Source organism: Tamandua tetradactyla, chromosome X, assembly GCF_023851605.1.
Source record: "Tamandua tetradactyla isolate mTamTet1 chromosome X, mTamTet1.pri, whole genome shotgun sequence".
Taxonomy (NCBI): Eukaryota; Metazoa; Chordata; class Mammalia; order Pilosa; family Myrmecophagidae; genus Tamandua; species Tamandua tetradactyla.
Genome location: NC_135353.1, coordinates 27,592,549 through 27,620,395, shown reverse-complemented (window position 1 = coordinate 27,620,395; position 27,847 = coordinate 27,592,549). Strand labels below are relative to the sequence as shown.

The following is a 27,847-nucleotide window of genomic DNA, read 5'->3' as shown; positions in this document are numbered from 1 at the left end:
GGAGACACGCCTCCACCTAATCCAGTTTACAACCACTCTTGATTAAATCACATCTCCAGGGAGATGATCTAATTACAGTTTCAAACAGACAATACTGAATAGGGATTAGAAGAAACAGCTGCCTTCACAGAATGGGATTAGGATTAAAACATGGCTTTTCTAGGATACATACATCATTTCAAACCAACACAATACTTTTCCTCCAACTTTGAATATCCATTGCCAAAAAAAAAAACATTGTTTTTTCCATCCCGTGGAGCAGTTTTCAGGACATTCAGTGCTAAAACTGAGACAGTCACAATAATGGGTCACCCTATTATGACTTTGATTACCTTCCAGAGCACTAGAATGATTGTTTTTGATAGTTTGCCCCAGATTAAGAGTTGATTTTGGGGGAGAGGATTTGTTAACCTCCTTACTTCATCATGGCCAAGGGAATCTCCCATACTATGTATTTTATGTAATATTTTGTGTATGTGTCTCTCTCACTAAAATGTAATCTCCATGATAGTAGGAATTTTTATATGTTTTGTTCACTGCTACATCCCCTGTGCTTGGCCCATAGTAGATACTCAATAAATATTTGTTGATAAATAAATGAATTAATGACACTGGCGTAAGTGTGGAGAATAGATTGGAGAGGGCAAAACTGAATTGGGATAGGCCAGTCAATAAGCTCGTGGAGATATCCAGATTAGAGATGGGAGACATAGTGAAAAGTCGACTGATTTGAGAAATAGTTAGGAGGCCAAATTACCATGATTAATGATGGCGTGAGGTAGAGGGAGGTGTCAAGAATGATTCCTTTGTCTCTGGTCGGCAGGTGAACAGAGGTGCCGTTCAATGAGATAGGAAACAGGGGACCAGTACCAGTTTTGGTGGGAGAAGATCATAGATTCTGTTTTAGACATGTTAAGTTTGAGATGCCTCTGAGATCTAAGCAATTTCAAATAGGCTGTTGGATATATGGACCTAGAATTTAGAAGAGTGATGTTGACTAGAGTGGTATGGGCTGGAGACATGAACAACTGTGCCATACACCCCAGTGGGTGGCAAATAAAGTGATGGGTATGGATGATGATCCAGGAAAAGAAAAGAGAGGTCCTAAGATTAAGCTGCAATTGTACTCTGCATGCACTCAATTTTCACTTGGATTTTAAAAATTGCTTGATTGTAAATTGGAGCTTAGGTTAGGATTTTACATTATAAATATTTTAGAGATTTTGAAATGCCACAATCAGAAAAGGTTTCCAGATTTTCCCCTACTTTTCCTTTTAGGCCTATTTTTAGGGATAAGGCGTGTTTCATGGCAGTTTGTTGTCCATTTTTGTTTGTTTTTATGTTTGTTTTTTTATTGAGGAAGACTATGGAGGGTTAAGGTTCTGACTTTTTACATTTTTATCAAGGCTTCCTGTGTGCTCAGCACTGTGCTAGGTGCCATGGATAAGATAAGAGATACATATTGTGCTTATCCTTGAAGAATTTTCAAATTATTAGAAGGAAAAGGGGTATATTAAAATTGGAAGAGACTTTCAAGATCATCTTGTCTGATTCCTTTTTTTTTTTTTTCCTTTGGGTGCATGGTCTGGGAATTGAACCCTGGTCTCCCACATGGATGGCGAGCATTCTACCACTGAACCACCCGTGCACATGGATTTCTTTATGTTTTACAGAACATGAAAGCGTGGCCCAGAAAGATAAGTGGCTTTCCAAGGTCAAAATGATGTGATAAGGATCTGACTGGAATTCAGGAGTCCTGACCTCTAGCCCAACCAAATGCGCTACTCTCACTAAAGTATTCATTCATTCAACAAATATTTATTGTGTCCACTATGTGAAGCTTCTGCTTGGTACTCATGATAAATCATGCTACTTTTTTTTTTTTTTTATCAGTATTAGCCTCTGTTGACTAATAATAGCATTCAGAATGCCCTGGGTATTCAGTAAATATGTTGACTGATAGCTAGGTGTGGCTTACCACTGGATTAGCCACTTTCAATTTATAATCATTTCTTCTTTTAACACCTGAGGGAAGAAGAAATAAACAGTGAATTAACACATGAAGCAAGAAGAGAAAAATATATGGTATATAGTGCATAATGGTGTTAAGTTGCATATTGCATGACTCTAAGTGCAGCAGGGAGGTTCAGAAGCCAATGCCTAGAGCATAAGACTGAAATCTTTGATAGTAAATAGTCTTCCAGTAGTTGTAAACCACCAGTTCCCTCACATGTTTATTTGAAAAAGCCCAACAAACATTTATTGAGTATCTATTGCTTGGCAAGTGCTGCACTTGATGTTTAATTCTATAAGAAAGAATAAGACATGGTTTCTTCCCCCAAGAAGCTCACCATCCAGTGGGAAAGATAGATACATATAATTTCAATATACTGCGATAATTGATGAAATGATGACTTAGAGGTCTGGCCAGGGCACTATGGACGCAAAGAGAAGAGCCCAGTCAAAGGGTGAGGTCAAGCTTCTGGAAAGCCAAGCGTTAACCCTGACCAAAATGTTGAAGGCTGCTAGGTCTTAGCCAGGACAAGAAAGTTGTAAAGGGAGTTTTAGGAAGTAAGAAAATGAACAAAGAAACAGAGACCTGTTTTCTTATTTTCTTCTGTCTCTCTATTCCACCATCAGGGGGGAAAATGCAGACAATTAATAGAGCTAGTATTAGCGAAATAAGAAAAAAAATGAATCCAGCCCACCACAGAAGTCTTGAATAACTAACAAGAACTTCCAGAGACATCTTTCTAAAAGCTCTAGAAAACAGTGAAAGGATTGCCATATCAGGTTGAGTGCCCAGTCAGGAAATCAAAGCAAGAGGCTCTCCTGGAGCCTTGACTAGCCCCTCCTCCACCCTTCACTGGCTTAGCACTGAGCTGACCTGCATTCCCAGTGCAGGTAGGTACCTGGTCTCAGTTTCAGACAGAGCAGAATAACACTCGTGCACATACTGGAAACATGTATATCTGGTCAAGTCTGGTGGCCTGAGGGACTAGCAGTCCCAGAACTTGGCCTTCATATAGAAGGCAGCTCACAAGACCTCTGCTACAGAATACTATGGGAGACAAGTCAAGTGGCTGCCTGGGGCAAGGGACTGTTGGCTGTAGGACATACGATGCAGTGCCCAGATCGTGAGGAAATTGTTTCTAGGGAACAAGGAACATTCACACCCATGCAAATGAGGGAATTGTTAGGGCCACATGCAAAATGCCCAAGACAGGGCACAGAGAAAGGACCAAGGAAGCCCCTAGCTTTGCTCTATAGCTATTCTCCAAACTCATTTTATGGATATGCCCTGAAGAAGGGTACTTGCACAGGTCAATCTGTAAAGACTGAGATAAGTATTTTCTTTTTCTCCTCCTCCTCCTCCTCCTACACCTCCCCCTTCTTTTTTGTGAGCTGCTGGCATTCAAGGAAAGTTCTCTCATAACACTGGGTGGATACAAGCTTAAGGAATACATGCCTCAGATTCTAAGTTCTACTGATAACACTAAAATATTAAACATTCCAAATACTTTTTAAAAAATGGTCCTAAATATGCTCAAAGAGCTCAGGGAAAACATGGACAAAGAACAAAAAGAAATGAAAACAACAGATAAGCACAAAGAGACGATCGATAGATAGATGGAAATTATGAAAAGGAAACAAACAGAGCTGAAGAACAGAGTAACAGAAAATTAAAATTCTCTACAGGGATTCAACAACAGATTGGAGCTGGCAGATGAAAGAATCAGTGAACTTGAAGATAAGTCAATTAAAATCATCCAGTCTGAGGAGCAGAAGGAGGAAAGAATGAAGAAAAGAGCCTGAGGAACATGTGGGAAGCCATCAAGTGTCCCAATATATGCATTGTGGGAGTCCCAGAAAGAGAGGGGAAAAAAGAAGGGGCAGAAAGAATATTCAAAGAAATAACAACTAAAATCTTCCCAAATTTAATAAAAGACATGAATATACACATCCAAATGCTCAACGACTCCAAACAGGATAAATCCAAATATTCACACTGCATCATGTTATAAACAAGCTATCAAGTGCCAGAGATAAGCAGAGTTCTGAAAGCTGCAAAAGAGGTGCAGCCTGACACATACTTACTGAGGGAGCCTCAGTAACATTAAGCGCTGATTTCTACTGGAAACCATGGAGGCAAGAAGGCATATTCAAAGTGCTGAAAGCAAATAAATAAATAAATAAATAAATAAATGCCAACCAAGAATTCTGTATCTGGCAAACCTATCTTTCAAAAATGAAGGCGAGATTAAGACATTTTCAGAGAAACAATAGCTGAACGACTTTGTTTCTACTAGACAGGCCCTACAAGAAATGCTAAAGAGAGTTCTGCAGGTTGAAAGGAAAGGACACAAGACAATTGACTGAAGCCACATGAAAAAATAAAGATATTTTGTAGCGATAATGACTGGGTAAGTAAAAATACCAGCGCTATTATACTTTTGATATGTAACACAATTTTTCTTCTTAAAGGATCTAAAAGGCAGATGCACAAAATGTAATGATAAAGCAATGGTTCTGGAATCATCATGTAGAAATATGTAAATTGTGACAAGAACTACATAAGGGTTGGGGGATGGTGGGCTACAGGAAGGTAGTTATGTTTGTTACTGAAGTTAAGTTGATATAAAAACAAACACCACTGTTATAGATTTAGGATGTTAAATTTAAACCCTAGGGTAACCACGAAGAAAGTATCAGAGAATATGCAAACTCATAGAGACAAAGTATAGTACAGGTTTCCGGGGTGGGGGGCAGGGGCAATGGGGTGTCAATGCACAATGAATGTAAGTTTTCCATTTGGGGTAAAGGGAAAGTTTTAGCAATGGATGGTGGTGAGGGTACTGCCACATTGTGAGTGTGATTCATCCCATTGAATTGCTTGCTTGAGAGGAGGTTGTGGGGGAAAATTTATGTTGGGTATATGTTTCCACATTTAAAAGAAAGAATAGGAAACTAAAGAAATAATGACAATTAATTATGATAAATGATACTGGATGGCATTTAAGAATGGAGGAGAAAAGTTCAAAAGGGCATTATTGGAACATGAGAAAAAAATTGGAATATAGACTGTAAGCTTTATATCACAGTTAAATTTCTTGAACTTGATAACTGCAACTTAAGGTGATTACAAGGAGTGAATATCCTTGGAATATCCTTGTTTGTAGGAAATCTACATGGAAGTATTATATGTTCAAAGAGTACGATGTGTGCAACCTGCTCTTGAATGTTCAGAAAACAGATAGATGATAGATAGACAAACAGATAGATAGATAGAATGATATGGCAAAGATGGCAAAATATTAAAATTGGTGGATATAGATATCTGGGAGTGTGGCATATGTTAAATTTCTCTGTATGGAGTTTGTATTATTTTTATAACTGTCCTGTAAATTTAAAACTATTTCTAAATAAAAAGTTAACAAAAAATATTCCTAATAAAAAAGATTCCAGAGAGTGTAAAGGTAGTTCAGTGGTAGAGTTCTTGCTTGCCATGTGGGAGACCTGGGTTTGATTCCCGGCCCCGCACTTTCAAAAAAAAAAAAGAAATTCAAAAAATGGTGCTGTGATAACAGGATAGCCATATGGAAAAAGGATGAAATGTGACCCCCATCATACACCATACAAAAAAAAAAAGTTTCCATATTGTGGCTTATTATATTTATTGAGTTTTATGGGCCAGGAACGGTATTTAGTGCTATATCCAGATTATCTCCTTCACTAACAAAAACACTTGAGAAAGGTACTCCTAGCATCCCTAGTTTACTTATTAGGAAATTAAGGCACTAAGAAATTAACATGAGGCCAGGATACGTGTCCAAGCCACTTGGTCCTTTGCTTCCTAGTATAGATTATGTCTCAATATGAAATCTTATCTGTATGCAATCCCGCTAGCCTTTAAACTTATTAAAATACTTGAGATTACTGTACATCTTGACTGATTACATTTTTTTAGATTTTTTATTGCTAAAACAACATACAATATATGTTATATTATACAATAAAAAACTAAAAAAAAACAACATACAAACACAAACATTCTTAACATACAAACATTTCAACATGGTATACAATCAATGGCTCATAATGTCATCACATAGTTGTGTATTCATCACCATGATAATTTTTTAGAACATGTGCACACTCCAGAAAAGGAAATAAAAAGAAAAAAGAAAGCATTCATACATACCATACCCCTTACCCCCCCTCACATTGACCCCTCATATTTCCATCTACCCAATTTAGTTTAAACTTTGTTCCCCATTATTTGTTTATTTACTTTTTATCCATATTTTAAAAATATTTTATTATAAACAATGGACATACCAACATTCTTGACATGCAAATATTCTGACATACAAACATTTATTTATTTTTTATCCATATTTTAAAAATAATATTGACTGATTACATTCTTAACCAACAGCCAAAACAGGATCAAAGAAACCAAGATGCTCATCACCTGAAACCCACTGGCAAAACCAGTTGTAAGTGTGTGTCCTCACTAAAATATATGTCTAAGAATGACATTGATCAGAATGAAGTCTCTCAAGCATTTAAATGTAAGCAATAAAATGTCCAAATGATAACTTTTGTTTTGTTTGCAGCTTTGGATTGTTGTAGGCCAGTGGTCCTCAGACATGTGTACCTGACAGTCTTTCCTGGGGAGCTTGATAAAAATGTAGTTGCTGGGCTCCATTTCACAGCTAAGTCAGACCCACTAGATAGGGCTTTGGCCGCTGGATTAATAATAAATTCCTGAGATGATTTCATTCCATTCCCATTCCACTTCTCCCCCTTTTACATTCCATTCTCTTCCCCATTCTCCATCTTCTACTCTCTCTTCCTTTCCCCATGCTCTATGTGCTTTCTTCTTTAAATATTTATTGACTGCTTACTATGGGGCTAGGCAGAGTTCTATGGGCTGGGGATATGGCAGTGAACATGACAAAACCAAGTCTCTGCCCTCATAGAGCTTCATTCTAGTGGGAAGAAAGATAAGCACAAACAAATAAACAAGAATGGGCACGCAAAGGTAGTTCAGTAGTAGACTTCTCGGCTGCCATGAGGGGAGACGGGAGTTCGATTCCTAGCCCATATACTTCTCCCAAACAAACAAACAAGCAAATAAGCAAACAAAAACAAATAAAAAAATTCAACAAATGGTGCTGCAATAACAGGATACTCACATGGAAAAATAATGAAATGTGACCCTGCCATATAGCATACAAAAAAAAAAAAAACAATAAAATGAAATAAACAAGAAACAGCGCGGGGTGGTGATAAAGAACTTGGGCTCTGGAGTCAGAGGCTTGAAACTTTTTCCTTCCTCTGCCTAGCTGTGTGTCCTTGGGCAAGTTATATAATTGCTTATCAGTTTCTTCCTCCATAAAAAGTTACTTACTTTTTTAGTTACTTCAAGGTTGCCATTGATAAATTACATTAGGTTACTTCTGTGTTTACCGAACAGTCAACAACCAACTAGGCACCTCCAAGTGTCTCTAAAGCATTTTGTCCTGCACCAGGTGCTAGTTTCCTGAGAAGTTTCTATATCATCCCCAGCTGCAAACTGCTAAACAAGTTAAAAAGTATCAACAACAAAGTGCAACAAAGCCCCCAGATTCTGGACAGAGTGAAGAATGTTATAAAGCCTTACCAAAAAAACCCTACCGAACCTTAAAGAACAAACAACAGCAAAAATTGAGAACAGCAAAAGGGCCAATTCAAGGGGAACATTACAAAAAGAAAAACTGTCCTTCATTTTGTTAGGGCAGGAAGATTCGAGTATATTATCTTTTCTCATGCCCCATTACAACCTTGTAAGTACTATTATTCTAGAGTTCTGTTATGCAAATTAAGGCTCAGAGAATGCAAATGAGTAGCTCCAGGTTACTCTACTAGTTAGTGACAGGCCAGGAACTCAAACCCAGATCTTCTGACTCTTGTGGTGCCGCTCATATAATAAATAGCACTTTGTTTTTGTTCTCAGAAACATTTAAAATGTTTAATCCACCCGCTTTAAAAATAAGGAATAAAGGCGGGCCACAGTGGCTCAGTAGGCAGAGGTCTCGCCTGCCATGCCCGGGTTTGATTCTCGGTGCCTGCCCGTGTAAAAAAAAATAATAATAATAAATAATGAATAAGAAATGTAAAATGTATTCGATGTACAAAATGCAAATAACTTCAGCTCCACATATAACATTTACCTCTTTTTGCACTTGTCATGGTTACAGTTTCAATTGTTTCAATTGTTTCAATTGGTTACAATTGTTTATGAGATTATTTGACTAAGGTCTGTCTCCATCACTACACCAAATTGGACCGTGTCTATTTTCATCTAACACATAGTAAGTGATCCATACGTGTTTGATGAATGAATGAATGATTCTAGACAGAAGGGAGATCAATGGGCATGTAGGTGAATTTAGCCTTTGATTGAGGCAGGAGTGGAAATGCGAAGAGCATTATATACAGCAACACTCAAGATGGGAAAAGGGATTACTTTTTTAGCTGCTGACGATGATGAATCTGCTTATGCTAGACTAGATAATTTCAGGTCAAGGGCAGCAGGGGTGATGCCCTGCAGTATTAATTCTCTAAGAAAGAATGTAGGGTAATTTCTTTATATGTGATCTTTGACAGATTTGCAGCAGATTTACCTTGGGAGTTTAAGAAGTTGGATTCCTGGACTGAGACCAGTAATATCTCCAGGGAGTGGCACTCTCTCCCCCCCCCCCAAATCTGCATTTTTAACAAGCTCCCCAGGTAATGCTTACTTCTAAAATTTAAGACCTGCGGGGCTAGAACAGCAGTAGACCCACTGATGGTCTAAGACTTTGTCTAGGGAAATGTCTGAATTATAAAGTGAGAGGAAGAAGGGAAAACCTACAAAAGAGACAAAGATAGCAACCAGACAGCCAGAGTCTGGGCATTGTCGTTATGAGCCAAGGAAGATGAGAGTTTAAGAACAAGTAGATGGCCAAAAGTGTCCAAAGTAAGAGATGTCGAGAATGAGGATGGAGAAGAGTTCTGGAATATGATAAAAAGATCATGTGCAGCCTTTGAGCAAATTTGTATTAAAGTTGGGGAGACAGAATTCAACCTGTCCTTCAAGACCCAACTCAAAATAATGCCTCCCCAGTGATATCATTTCATAGTTCCCTCTGGCACTGCGCATCAATCCTTGTGGTATGTAATTCTATTACAGCAGTTAACCTACCGTACTGAAATTCTGTTAACCTGTTTTTTTCCTTACTTGTTAGACTGAAAATTCCTTGAAGGCAGGAACTGTGTGTTATTCCTTTTCAAATCTCCAGTGTTTGGTAAAATACTTGGCTTATGGAAGGCGTCTCCAAATGTCTGCTGAATGAGTGATTGGTGAGCAACTGGAGGCAGAAAGCACAGTCTGGCAGAGAAGGTAGATGAATTCTAAACATTTGAAGGCAAACAAGAGCATGACAATTGATACTGCTGGAGGGAGGGTTTAAGTAGGGAATCAGTTTCTCCAGAGCATAGAAGGGATGTAATTGAAAGCACAGGTTTAGCTTTAGAAAGCAGGAAGGACAACTCTTTCTTTGAGTTTTGAAGGAAGCACAAAACGTATGGATTTACAGGATAAAGTAATTAATGCAGATGATTATTTTCTAAATAAGTCAGCAAGTTAAGGCTTTTGCTGAGAATGAGGTACAAAATGTGGGATCTGGAGCCTGAAGAAGAAAAACAGGAAGAGTATTGGTGGGGAGTGTACTAGTGCATAAGTGAGATTAATAGATCCCATGCTACCCCCTCAAGTATTGCCAAGAGCATGTTATTACAATCTGAATCCTTTCCTTAGTATAACAGGCTGTGTCTATCAGTCATACTAATTGGGACTGGCAACCAGATCTGGGGTTTGAAACTAACTGGAGTCACTGATCACACCCTCTCCTGAACTCTGCACTTCTTTCCTATCATTTGTCTTTTTCTTACTAGATTATAAGCAGTTGAGGATAAGGGTTTTCTTACTTGCTGTTGTGTTGTACCTTAGCATAGTGCTTTATATGTAATAGGCAGAGGAGGTCTCTACTAAGCACACACATCTAACAGCATTTATCACATCATACTGTATTTGTTTGCTTGTGTGTCTCCCCTTTTAGACCATGAGTTTAAGGACAGAGATTGAATGGTATCGCTTGTGTTTGGAACTTTTTAAGTTTGCAAATGGTCATTGAATCAAATTTTGTTGAAACGAATGCATGGATGAAAGAATGAATAAAAGCTAGCAAGAAAGTGGAGGGTTTTTTTTGGGGGGGGGGGGAAGGGGTACCTAAAATGATGATACACTGCACAGGCACTGCATTTTGTCACTTACACACCCATCAGCCTCATCCTAACATCAGTGAGTAATGGTGCTGGAGGACTCGTGTCTGGAATCGGTTCTCAAATACACTGTAAATGTTTGGAATACACATTCTAGACCTTCTTATGCAAGTCTCTAGCTATTCCATTTCAGAGCACAGGGCCTGGGTGAAAGGGCCTAAGGGCTCTATATGTAAATGACTGATTTGTCCACCTTTATTAGGTACCTGTTTGCATGGGAAGCAGTGTTATGCCAATATGGTCTCTGTTTTCTTGGGGATTACAATTGACATTGAAGGGAAAAATGTAAAGAATGATGAAACAGTACAGAAACAGTATTGGATGGATTAAAACGGGGGAATTCCACCACCTACTAGAGGAAAAATAGCTACTTAAAGGGTATCTTTAAGTTTTCATTTGTTTGCTAGGGCTTTTATTTCCTTTCCTTTCCTTTTTTTTTTTTTTTAAGACTGACTTGCAGTCTGTGAGGCTAGTAGAAAAAAACAAAAGCTGCTGCTTACACAGGACATACTATGTGTTAGGCATTACTCTAAATGAATTAGACAACAACCCTACGAGATGGATACCATTATAATCTCCATTTTGGATGTGAAACGGGCAGAGAGAGGTAAAGTAAGTTGCTCAAGGTCATAGAGCTAGGAAGTGGGGGACCTGGGATTAAATCCAAGCAGTCTGGCTCCATACACCAAAGGGGTCAGCGCTCGTTAGCGTGGGGTTTACTTGTGTGGATCATAAGGAAAATCACTTATTTTTCCTGAGGGCCCAGAGTGTGTGTGTGTGTGTGCGCGCGCCAGAGACTCTAATACACGCTTTATTTGCATTATCTCATTTCTTCCCCACAATAATTCTATGAGGTACTATTTTTCTCCCCATTTTAAAGTCGAAAAAAAATTGAGGTAAAGAGGTTAAAATGACTCGCCCAAGAATTTAAATCCAGGCAGTCTGACTCCACTATGAGCTTCTCAGTCGTTTCTGATAGTAAAATGAGAACGGAGGTCTTCCTGACCTCAAAGGGATGCCACGAGAGTACAATGAAATAATAGATGTGAAAAGGCCGCGGTGAACAAGTGCAAGGAATACGGCCTACCCCTTGAACCTCTGTTGAAAACCGGTTACCCAGGGCCCCTGTCCAAAGGCTTCTAGTCCTAACCCTGGTCCTTCTGCCCCCAACCCACGGCGACAGCTTTGAATCTCTTTCTCTAGCTCCTTAGATGCTGCCTCAAACACCCGGTGGAGCGGCGGAGCGGAGAATGGAAGGTACGCGCTCAAGCAAGAGGCGGGGCCTGTCGTCCCGATCCGTACAGGGAGCGGCCACTACACATGCGCCGTGGCCCTGCGGCTTCGCAGCCCAGTCACTGCGGCCAATCCAGGCCCGCGGCGCGCTCGGACGTAGGAACGCCGTTGAGAGTCGTGTGCGTGCGAGGGGGGCGACGTAAGGGCGCTTCGCGAGCCCGTCTCCTCGAATGAAAGGAAACAACCTCAGGCGACAGAGCCCAGCTCTCAGGCGCTGTCGGAGAACCCGGACCGACTCCTTTCTCTTTCGCCTCATTGGCGCTTGTCTCCTGCCGTCCGCCTTGGGCCCCGCGGGTGAGTGCCCACGAAACCCTGAGGACCCCCATTCTCTGCCAAGCGAGAGAAGAAGAGGATGGCGGTGGCCAGGCCGCCGCCCCTGTCTGTTGTTAAGGGGGACTCCTGGTGGTCTCGCTTTATTGTCAGGGACCCCAGAAGCGCCGCTCGTTGGCTCATTGAAGGCGCTTGGGGAAGAGGCTGCTGAGAAAGTGCTTTGGGGTGCTAAGGGAGAGATTAAGCTTAAACCCAGACTTCGGGGGAGGGGGCACAACATTTCGGAGGATAAAAAAGGGAATTTTTAGCCTTTGAGGTTGCTTAGGACATATTTGGGAAGGAGGGAAAGTCCCGGTTTGTTAAGAGTAAGAGGAAAAATTGTTAGGATGGCAAAAGGGGTTAGCCTTACGGAATGAGGAAAAACTCCGGGGTGGGGGGAGTTAGGGGTGAAACTGAGATATGAGGCGAAGCTTTCAAGAAGACTGTTAAACGGGGTGAATTCGGGGTTGGGGGTTGCGGTTTAAAGAGAAAGTGATAGGGTGGTATTTTCCTGGATTCGGGAGGAATTGGAAAAGGACGATTAAGGGACCCTGATTTTAGAACTGGAAGGAACCTGCTAAAGTGTTTCAGAGGGAGATAGTTTTGCGAGTTTATCTAGCGCTTGATTAGTGGAAGAAACATTGTTGCAGTCCGGTACGTATTGAGAAATAAATAACGGAGAGGGTCCGACACGTTATGTGTATCGTCTTGTATTATATGGACGAACAGCACGGTATTCTTTTGAAATTTCTGTTCGTTGCAGTATTTTGCGTAGAAGTTAATTATGCTTCTACTTTGAAATTTTTTTTATTTTCATGAGCTTACTACGTCATATTAGGTCGTATGCGTACCGTTCAAATTATTTCTCGACCCTTGGGTTTGAAACAACTGGAAAATTCCTTCAGTTTCCTTTTGAATAACCGCAAAAAAAGCAGTGCGAAGCATGTAATAATATCGTGCAACCAAATTCAGGTGCCCTTCCGGTACATCTTCCTCGTTTATCTCTCTGCATACTGTAACTTTCCTGACGGAAATACTACTTCTTTGGGGGATCACGTTTATTGTATTTTGATCTATACATTTCAGCTTGCTTGTGTGTGGAATTTTTAAGTCTTCCCGAAATGCGGGGGTGGGGGTGGGGGGTGTTGTTTATTTGTTTTGTTTTGTTTTTCTGTGAAAATATTCTTTCAGATACCAGGCATTGAATGAGCTCTCCAGTCGGTTCGTGAATGATCTCCCTGATGTTTCTGGTTATTTCTACCTTGGTGCTTCACGGCATCTTGAAAAATCAGAAACACATTGATTGCTTCAGCCTAACCAAGCTGGCTCTTATATGTTTCTCAAACATTTGAATTGTGGGTTTTTTTTTTTTTTGCTGTTATCTTTGTTTCTTTATTTCTGCTTTATAACATTATGGATACTGTTGTTTCCTTTAAGAAAAAGGTTTCATTGTTGAGTGAAAGCATCAAACTTTGATCTCCGCATGCCCTGAAAAACCTTTTAGACTAAAATTAAAATGCCATTTAGCTGTGGATCATTATGAAACCCTTAATATTGGTCCTTGGAATGCCCTTATTCTACTTAACTAGAGACCACAAATGTGACAGCATTAGATAAAAATCTGTTTTTATGATAAAGACATTTTTGCTCAGAGTCATTGTTTCCATGATGTTCTCTACTTCATGTTTTACAAGGAGACTGCAAAAAGATTTAGCAAGATATGCACAGATGCATTATTTGAATTTTAGTGGAAAAATCCATTTAGTCATTGCACATTGGGGAAAGTTTTAAATTGGTTTGGTGTAGATTTTTGTGTGACTTGTTTACACTGTGTATTAAATTTAAACTGATTATAGAAAAAATACACTGAAATGCTTTTGAAGGTAAATAAAGTGCACCTTTTTTCTATTTTGGATTTTGGTCTTCGATTTCTAGAAAAGCAGATTCTCAAAATTAGGATGAGGAAATTTACTTGTTTACAAATTGAAAGAGGCAGAACTCAAAATGGATAGAATTTTTTGGATACCATTTTAAGAATTCATTGTAAGAATAATAAGTTATTTTCCATTTTGGAGGTTTTCTTTCTCGTAATCCATTTTCTTAGGCAATGGTGGGATTGCATAGCAATTACACATTAAAGATGTCTGTACAAATCAGATTTATAACATGCCATCCTTTCAACTGACCAGAATGACCGGACAGAAATGCTGAATAGATACAGTGGTTTTCGAATGGTTACTGTTCATTGCGTAGTAGTAAAGAAAGCATATTTAGAACTCAAGTAGCAAATTTTGGTGCTATTCATGAATTTTGGTATTTTTGCATAGTTAATTCTAAAGATTTTGGCAGCTATACTCTTGATAAAGCAGCCAAAGACGTACTTGCCTGAGCAATTGCAAGCACACTTCCCCTTTTGTTTCTTTTGTTTCTCTATGTCCTTTTTTTTCTTTAATCCTGAAAGTATTTGCTGCCTGTTTTCCATCAGTTTATAGCCAGTGCTATGAATACAGTACTATTGTAAAGTACCGTTTGGAAGACTGAGGTATTTAAAATGGTAGGTAACATTAAGTTTGTTAAACCCATCTAAACAGAGACTGTCAAGACCTTTGAAATTTCAAGTTAGGAAGAAAATCTTAAATATAAATTGGTGAGAAAACATATTTCTTTATGGCTTCGCTTTTAATTTTAAGTATTCAAATTTTTCATATTGGGAAACGCTGAATGGTTTGTACTATTACCCTCCTGGCACCCAGCTGCTACTGTTCTTATGGGTGAACAAGTGCTTCTCAGAAAGCTGCAATGTAGTGTTATTGAGTAAGTTTTTTAAGCATGTTATTATGAAAATGTCTAAACATACAGAAAAAATGGAAAGAATTTAGTAAGTTAATTTTAAGTCAAAAATTTTGTTGATTGTGATGTGTGTTGTGGCAACTTAGGTCCTGACCTTGGTTAGTGGTTGATTTGGGAAAACTATACAAATCAAACCACCAATTTTAAGGTTTTTTAGTATTTTTCTGAAGAATCCATGTTGAGACTGATGATCTAAATTCAACATCTTCCATGTTAGCGCTTTCCTTCCAATTTTTTCTTCTCTGACTATCCCGCATGTAATTATAATTTGACTTAATTTAAGGCTTATTAAAATTTTTTTCCTTTCTTAACACTGACCACCGTCAGTTTGCAACTTTAATTAGTAAGCAAACTTTTGGAGTAAATCTCAACATTAATTTTTGGAGTAAATCTCAATGTCATATAATATAGTTTTTTAGTATATAATAAGGTCTTAAAATCTGTACTTCAAAATTGGTAAAGCTTAATTCTTTCTTTACATGGAAAGTAATAGAATAGGAAAAACTAATTTATTAAAGATATATACATGAATTTTTAAAAATTGGAAATAATTTAGGCTTTAAAATAAGTGTCTTAAAGTCATGGTTAAGAAAAGTAAATTCATTTCACTTTTAATTTATCAATATGTGAACGTCAAGAAATTGTGCAGTTATAGAATTCTGTTCATTCTGACTATTGCATAATTTTTTTTACTAGTTTTTGCTCTGTTCTTAAGATATCTAATTTTTTGCCTCCTTGAAGGGGCACCTAATAGTTTGTACTAACTATATCAGCAGATGATGGTGTAATATCACACATTTGCCCTTTTTTTTTTTAATCTGTCCACATAGAAATAGTTCTGATTGTTTCTCATTTTTCTTAATTTGGGACCAATTTTATTTTCTCAATTACTCTAAACTCATTTAGTCATCTTTATATATATTTTTTCTTATTATGAAGACATCTTAGGTTTTGATATTGATTTGTCTATACTAAATAGCCATTATAAAATTCATGTATTGATGTGACTGTGTGATTGTGAAAACCTTGTGTCTGATGCTCCTTTTATCCATGGTTTGGACAGATGAGTAAAAGAATATGTATGGAGTATGGGATGTAGGAGTTTTTTCTTTTTATTTCTTTTTCTGGAGTGATGTAAATGTTCTAAAACGGATCGTGGTGATGAATACCCAGCTATGTGATGATATCGTGAGCCATTGATTTTACCCCATGTATGGACTCTTATGTGTATGAAGATCTGTCAATAAAAATATTTTTTTAAATGCATGTATTAAAACTTAGGTCAGATATTAAACAATTTACATGAATAAGTATAAAGTTATTTTAAAACAAAGTTAACTATTTTGTTGCCCTTCTTATTCTCTGTAGCAATTTTCGAGGCTTACAGTGGCATTCTAAAGGCAATTTAAAAATCATGTCAAGCTCAGTTGAACAGAAAAAAGGGCCTACAAGACAGCGCAAATGTGGCTTTTGTAAGTCAAATAGAGACAAGGAATGTGGACAGTTACTAATATCTGAAAACCAGAAGGTGGCAGCACACCATAAATGTATGGTAAGTATATGGACAGCAACCAAAAGACCGTAAACCATTCACTAGGATCTTAATACCAGACAAGTATTCCTGAATGCTTATAAAAAACTCAGTTAATTTTTAAAGAAATGGTTTATTGCTAATTCTATGTCATTTTAACTAGAGTATTTCTTTCTAAATTTAACATTTTATTCTCTGTTTTACTGTAATTTTTTATGTATGAACCTTAATTTTTTTTAAAATGTAATTTATAGCTCTTTTCATCTGCTTTGGTCTCATCACACTCTGATAATGAAAGTCTTGGTGGATTTTCTATTGAAGATGTCCAAAAGGAAATAAAGAGAGGCACAAAGCTGGTAAGTTGATATTTCTGCCTATTGAGAATAAAAATTATTTTAAGCGCATCAAGGAAGAAATTGCTTATTTTTGAGTACATTACATTATTAACCATTTGTAATTTTAAATTGCGGTCTTTTTTCTGAAGCAGTAAACTGCAAGGCTGGGTTTAACTTTTTAACTACTCAAGAAAAAAATGTGCATCGATATTCATATTATTCAAAAATTTTTTTCAGAAATAATTAAAATCTTCTTGGTGACTGTTTACTTAAAAAACAAGCAGATTGCTGAGAGTGTATCATGCATTAAAGTCCTCATTCAAGTATATTTTTTCATAATTTATCATTCATTAAAGTCCTCGCTCAAGTATATTTTTTTGTAATTAAATTCTGATAGGTTTCATCTTCCATCATAAAGTAATGTTCATGACCAATGTGATGACAGTACCGTTTCAGCAGGAAAATGTTAGCACTTGGTGAACAAAGTATTTCATTGTGGTCCAGCTATGACTTTGGATAACTTTTGGTACATTTTACAAGAGTTTTTCTGAAACGATTCTAGGGTAATGTTCCTGTTCTCTTCTATACCTGTAACCAGATTGGCAAAATAGTATATTATTCTATTGGGAAAGTACTGTTGTTCTCAATTAGTATTTCTGACGCATTATGGTTTCCTTTGAAACAATTAATTTAAAAGTTTATTTTCATTTTGTTATTTTTTCATTTGAACTCTTTATTGAAATAAATCCATAAATTCACCTTCAGTAACTTCACTATCAAGTGTTTCATTATTTTCAAGATGAGTTTGGCAGAACATGTATCTGTGTTCTTAGGCCCTGTGTTCTCATATTACACAAAGAATCCGTGATGGTAGGTTTTGGATGAAATGTTGATGGGGAAAGGGGGGCTATTTTGATGATCAGGCAACAGTATATTTTGAAAAGTAGTTCTCTAGTATTAGAAAAAATGCAATATGAAGAAATGTAAGTTTAAGATAACATTTGAGATTTGCTTTAGAATAAGAAATAGCCCCAAACCCTCCTATCAGTATTGGTATAAATGGGAATTCAGAGGCCAGACTGTTTTTGCTGTAGTAAGACCTTAACTTTGAAAATGTTTGTTACCCCCACCTCCAAACAGTAGATAACAATGGAAAGCTTCATTTTTTAAAAATGTGATTTTTATTGATGGTTTTAGTTTTCTTCATATTATCATGGATTGCTGATTTTTCAGAACCAGAGCAATATGTTTTTATTTCCTAGTCCTTAAATACAAATTCAAATAAAAAGAAAGAATGCTGTTTACTTGAGAGTAGTTGTACTGGAAACCTTATTTACCACAGTATTTATCCTTTGGCATTATGAATATTTCTGGGAAATGCTTCTACCTCCTAACTTGTTAGCATTTTTGGCACTTGGCATGGCTGCTCTAGTTGGAACAGGAGCAGTTTTGATCCCTAATGTTAGAATATTATTAACAAAGGCAATATCTAATTTTACATAAAGCAGAAGCTTATACATCTGGCAGTATTACTGAATTCAACAGACATTTAATTTATTTGGACCTGTGTGTGAAAAAGGCATCAGAACTTCATATAAGTTTCACTATTAAAAAGTTTCATTTAATTTTTAATGTTATAGTGTGGAAAGTTAAAGTTTTCCCAAGCATAATTAAATAAATAAATGATTAAATTTGTTCCTTGATCTAGGGAGTGATAATTTGGAGATTTAAAAGCATAAGCTATAGGAAAGAACTTGGGTTTGAATCCTAGCTCTGTCACTTATTACCTGTTGACCCTGGACAAATTAGTTACTTCTTTACACTATGTTTTCCTCACCTGTAAAAGGGATAGTGACAGTAGATACCTCACAGGATTATTGCCAGGATTAAAAGAGATGACATATAGGATTTAGCGTGGTGCTTGGCGCCTAAGTTGGGCCTTGATAAATCATAACCACCATTGTAGTAATTGTTTTTCTTCGTAAATAATAATAATAGTAAGATCCTGCTGATATCATTGTAGGCTAATGAAAAGTATGCTGGGCTGGGAAGCCATGAAGCCTGTTTTATTATTTTTTAATGATAACTCTGCCACTGATACATCATTATGTGACCTTGGACAAGTCATTAACTTATTTGTCTTTTCTCCAACTGTATAATAAAGATAAATTGCTGCTTACTAAACGTTGATGCTGTATAACTAAAAAGTATTATAAAAGAGTTCACTTAGAAAAGGTGTTTCAGAAGCTGTTTTGAGGCTGTGGACATCTTTAGAAGAATAGTGGCAGAACAGAAGAACTTTGGCTTGATATATCATTTTGTTCCCTTTCCTTCCCCCAAAATGTCAGAATTCAAATGATTTATATTGGGAATAGGAGGGTAGCATTGAATGTTCAACTTTGAAATCATTTTTAGGTCTCCTTTTTTACCTTTAGCTTTGCTTCTCCCATTATATTGTTTTTACGTGAAGTGCCGTCAAGTGAACACTCCAGATTTTAGTTTCCTCTTTACTCTTTCCTGCGTAGATTTGTTGATACCATGAAAAGGCCATAAATCAAATTGAGGGGAAAATGAATAGCTTTAGGAACTGATAAACCAGATATAAACTAGATAATTGTGTTCCCCAATTGACTCTTTAAGGCATTGTATCCTGTGAGCCTGTTTGCTCTGGATTTCTAGGTAAAAAGTAGGTCATGAATACCTACTGAAAAATAATCAAAACCAGGAGTACTAGTCCTAAGTCCTTTCAAGACAGATTCTAGTCTGGACCTTGTATTGACTCCACAGGTGCTCACTTGCCCCAGAGAAAAGTATGAAGAGAAGAGGCTGGGGCTTGAGGTGAAAGCATATAGGTGGCCAAATGGATCAGTCTTGTGAGAATGGGAGGTCTCAATGTACAGAAGTACACTTGTGTGGTTTGTGTTCTTGCTACCATAAGCAATTTGCTGAGATTTTCATGTCAGTACAAGGATCAGGGAGGCAAGCCATTCTGCATGAACATGCTCATCCCTTTTACTTCATCTTTAAGAACATAGCACCAAGATGGACCAGGAAATTTAGCCAGAGTACTGAGGCTTTTATGATTTTAATGGCACGATTCTGCAGTTTAGAAAGGTGAATGTTTTTTTCAGAATGCTTTCCTGTTCCTATTGAAGCCATCTGGAGGTATTGCATCTGTACCATCTACTCTTATTCCCCAGCGATCTAACCAAGAAATGGAAATTTCTGAGTAAAATTATAAGTTGTCATCACTTTTTTGAATTTGTTTAAGGGGACACTTGAGAGGAGAACATTTGAACAACATATTCTTTCTGGATAAAGCTAGATAGTGAGATCATTAAGGAAACCTAAATCGGATGGTTACTGTTCTAGTTGTATCTGTGTCAGATATAGCATAGACTCCAAGAATGGATGGAGTTCGGAAGGTCTTTTTGTTCAACTTCCTTACCCCTAGGCAAGATAACCTATAAGCAGTCCAAGATAAGATTTTATCTGCCCTGTTTGCAAAACTACCCAAGTATCCTGAAACAGGACTAGCATTACATAATACTCTTCAGAATTGAGAAGGTCATCCTCATATATAACTCAAGTATCTCTCTTAATTTTAAACTATTTTTTCTAGGTCTTTCTCCTTCCATTCAGGAAATTGTTTTTGTTTTATTCTTATTAATAAAAAATCCTTCATATACTTGATGACTGTCATTAGGTCACTCGTAAAATTTTCCTTTTTCAAACTAAGTAATTTTATTCACGTCTTATGAAATCTTTAGAACATTTTTCTTGCTTCCTTTTTTAGCAGTAAAAATAGTTAACATTTATTGGACATTAATGTGTACTAGGTACTGGGCTAAGTACTTTAAATACATGATCCTATTTAATCCTCACAATAATATTATAAGGTGGAAGGTATTCATTCTCACTTTACAGATGAGGAAACTGAGGCACAGGTACGTTACTGTGGTCACAAACCTAGTAAGTGGCAGAGCTGAAATTTGAATGCAAAACAAGTTGACTGCAAAACCAGAATTCCTAATCACTAGGCTATAGTTGACTGTCTTTTAAGCTGTCCAACCAAAAGAATTTAGGACATAATTAGACTCCTATTAATATATTGTTAGTAGCATTAACTTATTAGTTTTTAGGACAAAAACCCTATATGCATCCTATGTAAAAATGTTGTAAATCTCTGTCACCCTGAAGATATATTTTGTTGCCTCCGAAAGTGAAAAGACCAAGTCTACATACCTTTACTTTGTTTTTTACTCAGTGCCAGTGGTGTGGTTGGCACCGCAAACAAGGTATCTAATTTTGAGAGGTTTTTTTTATCTGGATACTGGGCAAGCCATGAATCTGCATGTGAGACAATTAACAGTATAGCCTTTTGAGTCTTCTGTTTGGGAGGAATATTTCCTATTTAGGTAGTTAATTCTGTTTCCTAGGGATGGTAAGATTGAAAAAATAAAAATGGGATGAGTCAGGAAATAGGTTAGCCATACCAAAAATGGGTCATTGAGACAGGCAGTAATGGATTAAAAATTTGAGTAAGGTGGGACAATTGAAGGGTCTTGAAATATTAGACAGAAATTTCAGCTCTCAGAGGAGGAGATGAATAAGGGTAATGGAAGATTTTTCAGGAGACAAGTGATATACAGTAGTCACTGTGGAGAGTGAAATATAATGACGGCAGCATATTTGTCTGCTCTGCATAGATGTCCTGCAGGAATCTTCAGCTTGGCCTGTCTAAACCATTATTCATCATCTCCTCACCCTGAAACCTGATTCTCTCTCTCTCTTTTTTTAATTTTTAAAATTTTAAAAAATATAACAACAAACACAAACATTCTTAACGTATTGATCATTTTGTTCTACATATATAATCAGTAATTCACAATATCACATAGTTGCGTATTCATCATCATGATCATTTCTTAGAACATTTGCACCAATTCAGAAAAAGAAATAAAAAGAAAACAGAAAAAAAATTCATACATACCATACCCCTTATCCCTCCTTTCATTGATCACTAGCATTTCAATCTACTAAATTTATTTTAACATTTGTTCCCCCTGTTATTTATTTTTATTCCATATGTTTTACTTGTCTGTTGAAAAGGTAGATAAAAGGAGCATCAGACACAAGGTTTTCACAATCACACAGTCACATTGTGAAAGCTATATTATTAATCAACCATCTTCAAGAAACATGGCTACTGGAACACAGCTCTACATTTTCAGGCAGTTCCCTCCAGCCTCTCTCTTACGTCTTGACTAACAGGGTGATATCTATTTAATGTGTAAGAATAACCTCCAGGATAACCTCTTGACTCTGGAATCTCTCAGCCATCGACACTTTATTTTTTCTCAATTTGCTCTTCCCCGTTTTGGTCTAGAAGGTTTTCTCAGTCCCTTGATGCTGAGTCCCAGTTCATTCTAGGATTTCTGTCCCACGTTGCCAGGAAGGTCCACACCCTGGGAGTAATGTCCTATGTAGAGAGGGGGAAGGCAGTGAGTTTGCTTGTGTTGGCTGGAGAGAGAGGCCACATCTGAGCAACAAAAGAGGTTCTCTTGGGGGTGACTCTTAGGCCTAATTTTAAGTAGTCTTGACCTATCTTTTGTGGGGTTAAGTTTCATATGAACCCCAAGACTGGGGACTCAGCCTATTGCTTTGGTTGTCTGCACTGCTTGTGAGAATATCAAGAATTCTCCACTTGGGGGAGTTGAATTTTCCCCCTTTTCTCACCAGTTCCCCAAGGGGACTTTGCAAATACTTTTTTACTCACTGTTCAAATCATTCTGGGGTGAAACCTGATTCTCTTGCTGAATCTTTTACCTTCAACTCTTCCTTCCACATCAGTTGCATTGATTCTAATTTCTGTTATTTCTTTGCCTTTATTTCTTTCTTAATGCTACCCTATATCCAGTCTTCCTCTTCCAATCCTTCATACTGACTGCTGGTGATTGCTTGATTTCTGCTTTTACAACATAAACAGTGAATCCTAATGTAAACTATGGACTATAGTTAATAGTACAATTAAAATAATATTTTCTCATTAGTTGTAACAAAAGCACCACACTAATGCAAAATGTTAAAAATGGACAAGAGTATAAGGGAACTCTGTATTTTCTGCATGATCTTTCTATAAACCTACAACTTCTTTAATAAAAAAATAAATAAGCCAATGTCTTTACCTTTAATGATTCTCTGACTCAAAACCTTTAATGATTTCCATACTGCATGCAAGATAATAACCAAGGGTTTCATTCTGCCATTCAGAAGTTGTATCTTAACCCCACTTTTCCATCCTTTCCGTGTTTTCTCCCTCTCTCTCCATTCCGGGATATGTTACAACTCTAGTCTTACTAATTTCCCGTAAGTTTCCCTAACGCTTAGCCCCACTGTTGTGCCTCTACTGGTCTTGTTTATTTCTGCTTGCAGTTACATTTTCATTCCAGATGTTTCTCAAAAGTTTTGTCAGTTTTTGAGGTCCAACTGAAACTTCAGATGTCACATCTGTTACAGAATTTAACACAGTGTGCATTGTGTTTGTTACACACGTGCAAGCCTTTCTTCCCTACTATATTGTGAACTCTGGAAAAAGAGAGACTGTATTCTCTTTGACTAGTATAGGACTAAGTGGAGGTAATGAGTAGAAAACAGCACAGTGCTTGATGTCCCACTTGTGTTCAGTAGTGTTCTAATAACTGAGTGGGCACTCATTAATCAGTTGCTGAATTTGAAGGACAGAAGCACTTCAACTGGATAATGGTGAAAAACCTTAATAATGGGCTAAATGTAAATTGACTCGGGAAGGAATGGTATAGCATAAAATTCCTCTGTTTTGATTAATTGGTGGTTTAGTGTTGTTTGCAGCTCTAGCAGTTTGAAGAGGAAAGAGAGATCTAGAGGGAAAAATCAGGTAGGTTATTCAGGTTGATGAGGAGCTTTGTATGCCTGAAATGTGATGGTTTTCATGTTTCCTAAACCTGCATTCCCCCAGTATGGTGTTATTTTGTTCCTTCAGCATTATATTTGTCAAGGCCTCATGGTATAGTGTCTAGAAGTGAGCTTTGTCTCTGTCCATTTATCGAATTCTTATGGGGTGTCTGCTTTGTATCAAGCACAGTGCTAGACAGTTTGGACACAAACTTGAATAAATATGGTCTAACCTTAGAAGAATGTAAAGAATGCCTCAGGAGAGTTTGGAGAGGACAATAATTAATTCTACCTGGGAAGTCAGAATTTTTCATAGAAAGTGATATTTGAAATGTGTTCCACCAGGAAAGTGATGCTGTAGAAGCCAAAGGGGGAAGTTTCAAGGAGGAGAAAGTGGTCAGAAGTATTAAATACCTGTGCTATATAAAGTAGTGTGTGGCTCATTTAGCTATTCCATAAGGACAAATTGAAAACATACAGTATATACTGTAAAATGTGACCACTTTGCTTTTTGCATACAGAGAAACAGAATATGACAGGTGGCTACCAACTCCTTAGAGCAGTGGTTCTTAACCAGCTGTACTAAATCAAAAGTTGGTGAGAGGGGAATTCCAGTCAGGTGTCTTTTGAAAAAGGTTCCCAAGTGATTTTTTGATGAACACCCTTGATTAAGGACCAGACCATTGCCTTAGGGCAAGGTTTGGGAAACATTTTCTGTGAACGGCCAGATAATAAATATTTTAGGCTTTGCAAGTCATATGGTCTCTGTTGCCATAGTAGACAGTGCACAAAGAAATGAGCATAGTTGTGTTCCCAAAAAGCTTTATTTATAGAAGCAGCTGATGGGCTGTATTAGGCCCATAGGACCCCTGCCTTAGGGTATTTGGAGGACAAGTAGACAGGTAAATTTTCTTCTGGAAGATTTGTTCAGTGGCCTCATTGTCATCCAGGTAACTAAGTGTACATGCATTGTGAGTGTGTTTATATAACTGTGAATTTTTTTCAAAAGCTGGGCATATGTGCATAGATTAATTAGAATGTATGTAGATATTTTATCTGTCATTTATATTAAAATGAACTTTGCTTTACTTTGGAGGACAGGTTAAGGAAAGTGAATGGAAGGCCAAAGAGAAACTTGAAGTCTAATGGTGGAAAAAATCAGGTTCTTGGCTGTTACTGAATTTTTTTTTTTTAATCCACACATATTTTTCTCCTTTGCCTTCACTTAATACTTTTTATTGTAATTGGAAATACTGTAAATTTGTGTCACTGTTTAAATCCTTCTCATTTATTTATGCTAATGTAGGATGACCAAAACCAATCATATAAAATAATTTATGTCTGGTATTGGGGTATGTCTTGGTAGTTATTTGAGCATGGGTGTGTATTTGGATTCTTTACAGAATAAATACAGCGAGCAGCATGGCAGTTTAGAGTTCTCTCATCTGGAAAAACCCATATTGAAAAGAGCCTAAACATAAATGTGTAAACTCAGAAAATGCCTGTCTGAATCTTTCAGATAAAAAAAGAAACTTTAAAGTTAATATAGGAACTTATGTTCCTCAGTGAGGATTCATAAAGTAGCTGAGTGGAATTGGGGTATGTGATATTTGAAGCAAAGTCCAGAGATTAGGGCAAAGAAAATTTGAAAGGCCTCTTTTATTTCCCTACAATTTCCAAAAAACTTCTGAAATTATTCAGTAACTCAGCTTAGATTTTGTCAGTCACTCTAGTAAATACTTAACAAATACTTTCCAGTGGCCTTGTTTTATAGAAGCACCTACAATTTAAGGCCCTAATCTATTTTTCAAGTGATCTGACACTTTTCAATGAGTTGGAAAGCTTTCAGATTTCATTTTTGCTTCCTGTTTTCTATTTAGACCTTATGTTTTGTTTTGTTTTTATGAGGCCTCCTTCAAAATGCTGTATACTAAAAATATATAGTAGTTATATGCCTAACCAGTAAACCATTCTGAGTTTGTGTTGTACCCTCCAATGTAGCAGCATTCTTTTAAAAAGTTTTTAATACATTGAATGACTCTAAAGTCAATCAGATAATTCAGAGGCCACTCTGTTCTATAACTATGTTGGAAACGTGAGGTGTTAGTTACTATAAGTGAAACAATAAACTTGAGTTAAGAAACATTTATGAGACAGCACAGAAGACTTGCCTCAACTGCATTGTTTTGCTTCCTGGATTTTACTGGAGATGGTGTTATCTGTTATTAAAAGCAGTACAACAAAACAAACAACAGTAAGGTGACCTGCTCTCACTTTGCTCTTTGATTCATATCTCCCGAGATAATAGCCTTACATTCCCTGTTCCCTACTCCAAGCTTTTGCAATTTCTTCTTTGCCTACAGACTCGAGAACATGGATTCTTTTTGTACTTTCCTTTGCATCCTCTGTACAATTGCAGCAGTTCTTTTGGAACAGATGTCTTGAGTGTAGAAACTGCTCCTCTGTGAGAATTTCTATCTATCAGTAGTCGTGATCACTTACTGACATGCACGGTAGATAAACAGCAATTAAGCTGGACAAAGCTAAGTCGTAGAGAACCCTTCATCTCTTGGTTCCAGATGGCTCTGTCTAGCTATCAAATCCTAGCTTTTTCCCAAAAGCCTTTTCATTGTGCCTGTCCTAGAAGTTGGCAGTCTCATTTTAGTTGCACCTTATATTTATCTGTGGTCTTAGTTTTTTCCCTGCGCTTTCCCCATAGCTACTGAGAAAGCAGTATTTTTCCTTTTGTTCCTCAAGCCTTCTTCCTTTTGCAAATTGAGTTTCAGTCCTGACCTAGTTCAGTTGACCGAGGAACAGGTATGTCCCAGCCTCTGCCTCCTACCAGACTGTAACTAACATACTCCTTTTAGTTCTTGTTGTCTCATCTCAAGCATGACTTAGTTCCTCTTTCACCTTTGGATCAGCTCCTTGAGACTCTGTTTATGTGGCACAACATAACCTTAAGATAGTATAGCTTCTAACCATACTAAAGAGATGCTGTGGCCTCTTTTACCATTCTCCCCAATTTGGAGGCATTAATTAATTATTAAGATTACTAGGCCTCTTCAGTAGCAAAATACATAAAGAAGTAAAAGTAAAGGAAAAATCATTATCAACAAAGAATTTTTCATCTCTATTTAAATCCAGAACTTAAAGTCAGGATATGAGCAGGTTAAGCTGAGAATTAGTAGAGGCAGGAAATTAGCCCTTAGAATATTTGATATGTGGGTCAGGCCTCTTAATAGAGGAGGGGGGCTACCATTGTTCTTGAAAAACTGTTTCTGTCAGGTTAACTTTCACTGCCCCTCATTTGAGAGAGCCATGGGTGCAGTGCAGGCTGATGTTAAATAGCAGCTGACGGTCATTCTGCTAGGGCCTAGTAGGGACTGTGGCAAATTGGAGAGCAAACCTATCCTGTAAAGGGGAATACCATTACTCAAGTCCAACCAAATGGTGGCTTGCTGTGTTAGGGGGCCCGTTTTCCACTTATTCTGCTTTTTTTCAAGAGAAGTCCTCTTTGTTTTATTTCCCATGATATTTTTAAAAACTGCCTTAGCCACCTCTCTGTTACCCAAGTTCTTTAAGTTTTCTTTTTATCTTTTCCTGATTCTCTATCTTCTTTCCAGCAGGACTGATACAAGTCTTTCTTTCCAGATATTCCTTGTTTATTCCTGTCTCTGCTCATTCTGTGCCACTTCAACTGGATTGTTCTCCCTAATTTCACCTTTCTGAATCCTAGATCAGACTAAGAAGATAATTATGTTAAATCAGCAGGTATTTAAAATATGATTGAGAAAAAAATACACCATAAGATATTGAACACTTCAATAGCAAAATAAGATCACAATCATATTAAGGACTACTTTGTAAGGTACAATGTTAGTCTTCCCAAAAAATTGGTCTAGAAATAATTGATGAATAAAAACTACACATGTATAAAGATAATTTAGCCATATAAGAAAGTAAAATTATAAGATCTAAAATCAGCCATATATATATTAAGTCTCTTGGGAGTTAAGGGAAAAAGGATTATTCCAGGAGTTGGAATATATTATTACATACTTAAATAGATCAGTTATTTTTCCCTTTTTGCATTCATAGGTATGAAACAGATATAAATTTTGTATTTTAGGTTTATTATGAAACCTAAAGCAAAATTCCCGCTTCTAACCTTGAAAAAACTTTTCCATTCTGAAAACGTTTTTCTTGGTAAATATTCTTCTTT

General features: G+C 37.1%; 1 protein-coding gene across 2 annotated transcripts in view; it reads left to right on the top strand.

Moving 5' to 3' along the window:
• Positions 1-11,784: 11,784 nt before the first annotated feature.
• Positions 11,785-27,847, top strand: part of PHF6 (PHD finger protein 6) — a 66,112-nt gene continuing 50,049 nt past the window's right edge. For both annotated transcript variants that reach the window (XM_077145911.1, XM_077145910.1), the window contains exons 1-3: positions 11,785-11,958; positions 16,192-16,375; positions 16,609-16,710. In XM_077145911.1, the coding sequence (XP_077002026.1) occupies positions 16,238-16,375; positions 16,609-16,710 (240 nt within the window). In that variant the 5' untranslated portion in view covers positions 11,785-11,958; positions 16,192-16,237. The remainder of the gene's footprint in view (positions 11,959-16,191; positions 16,376-16,608; positions 16,711-27,847) is intronic.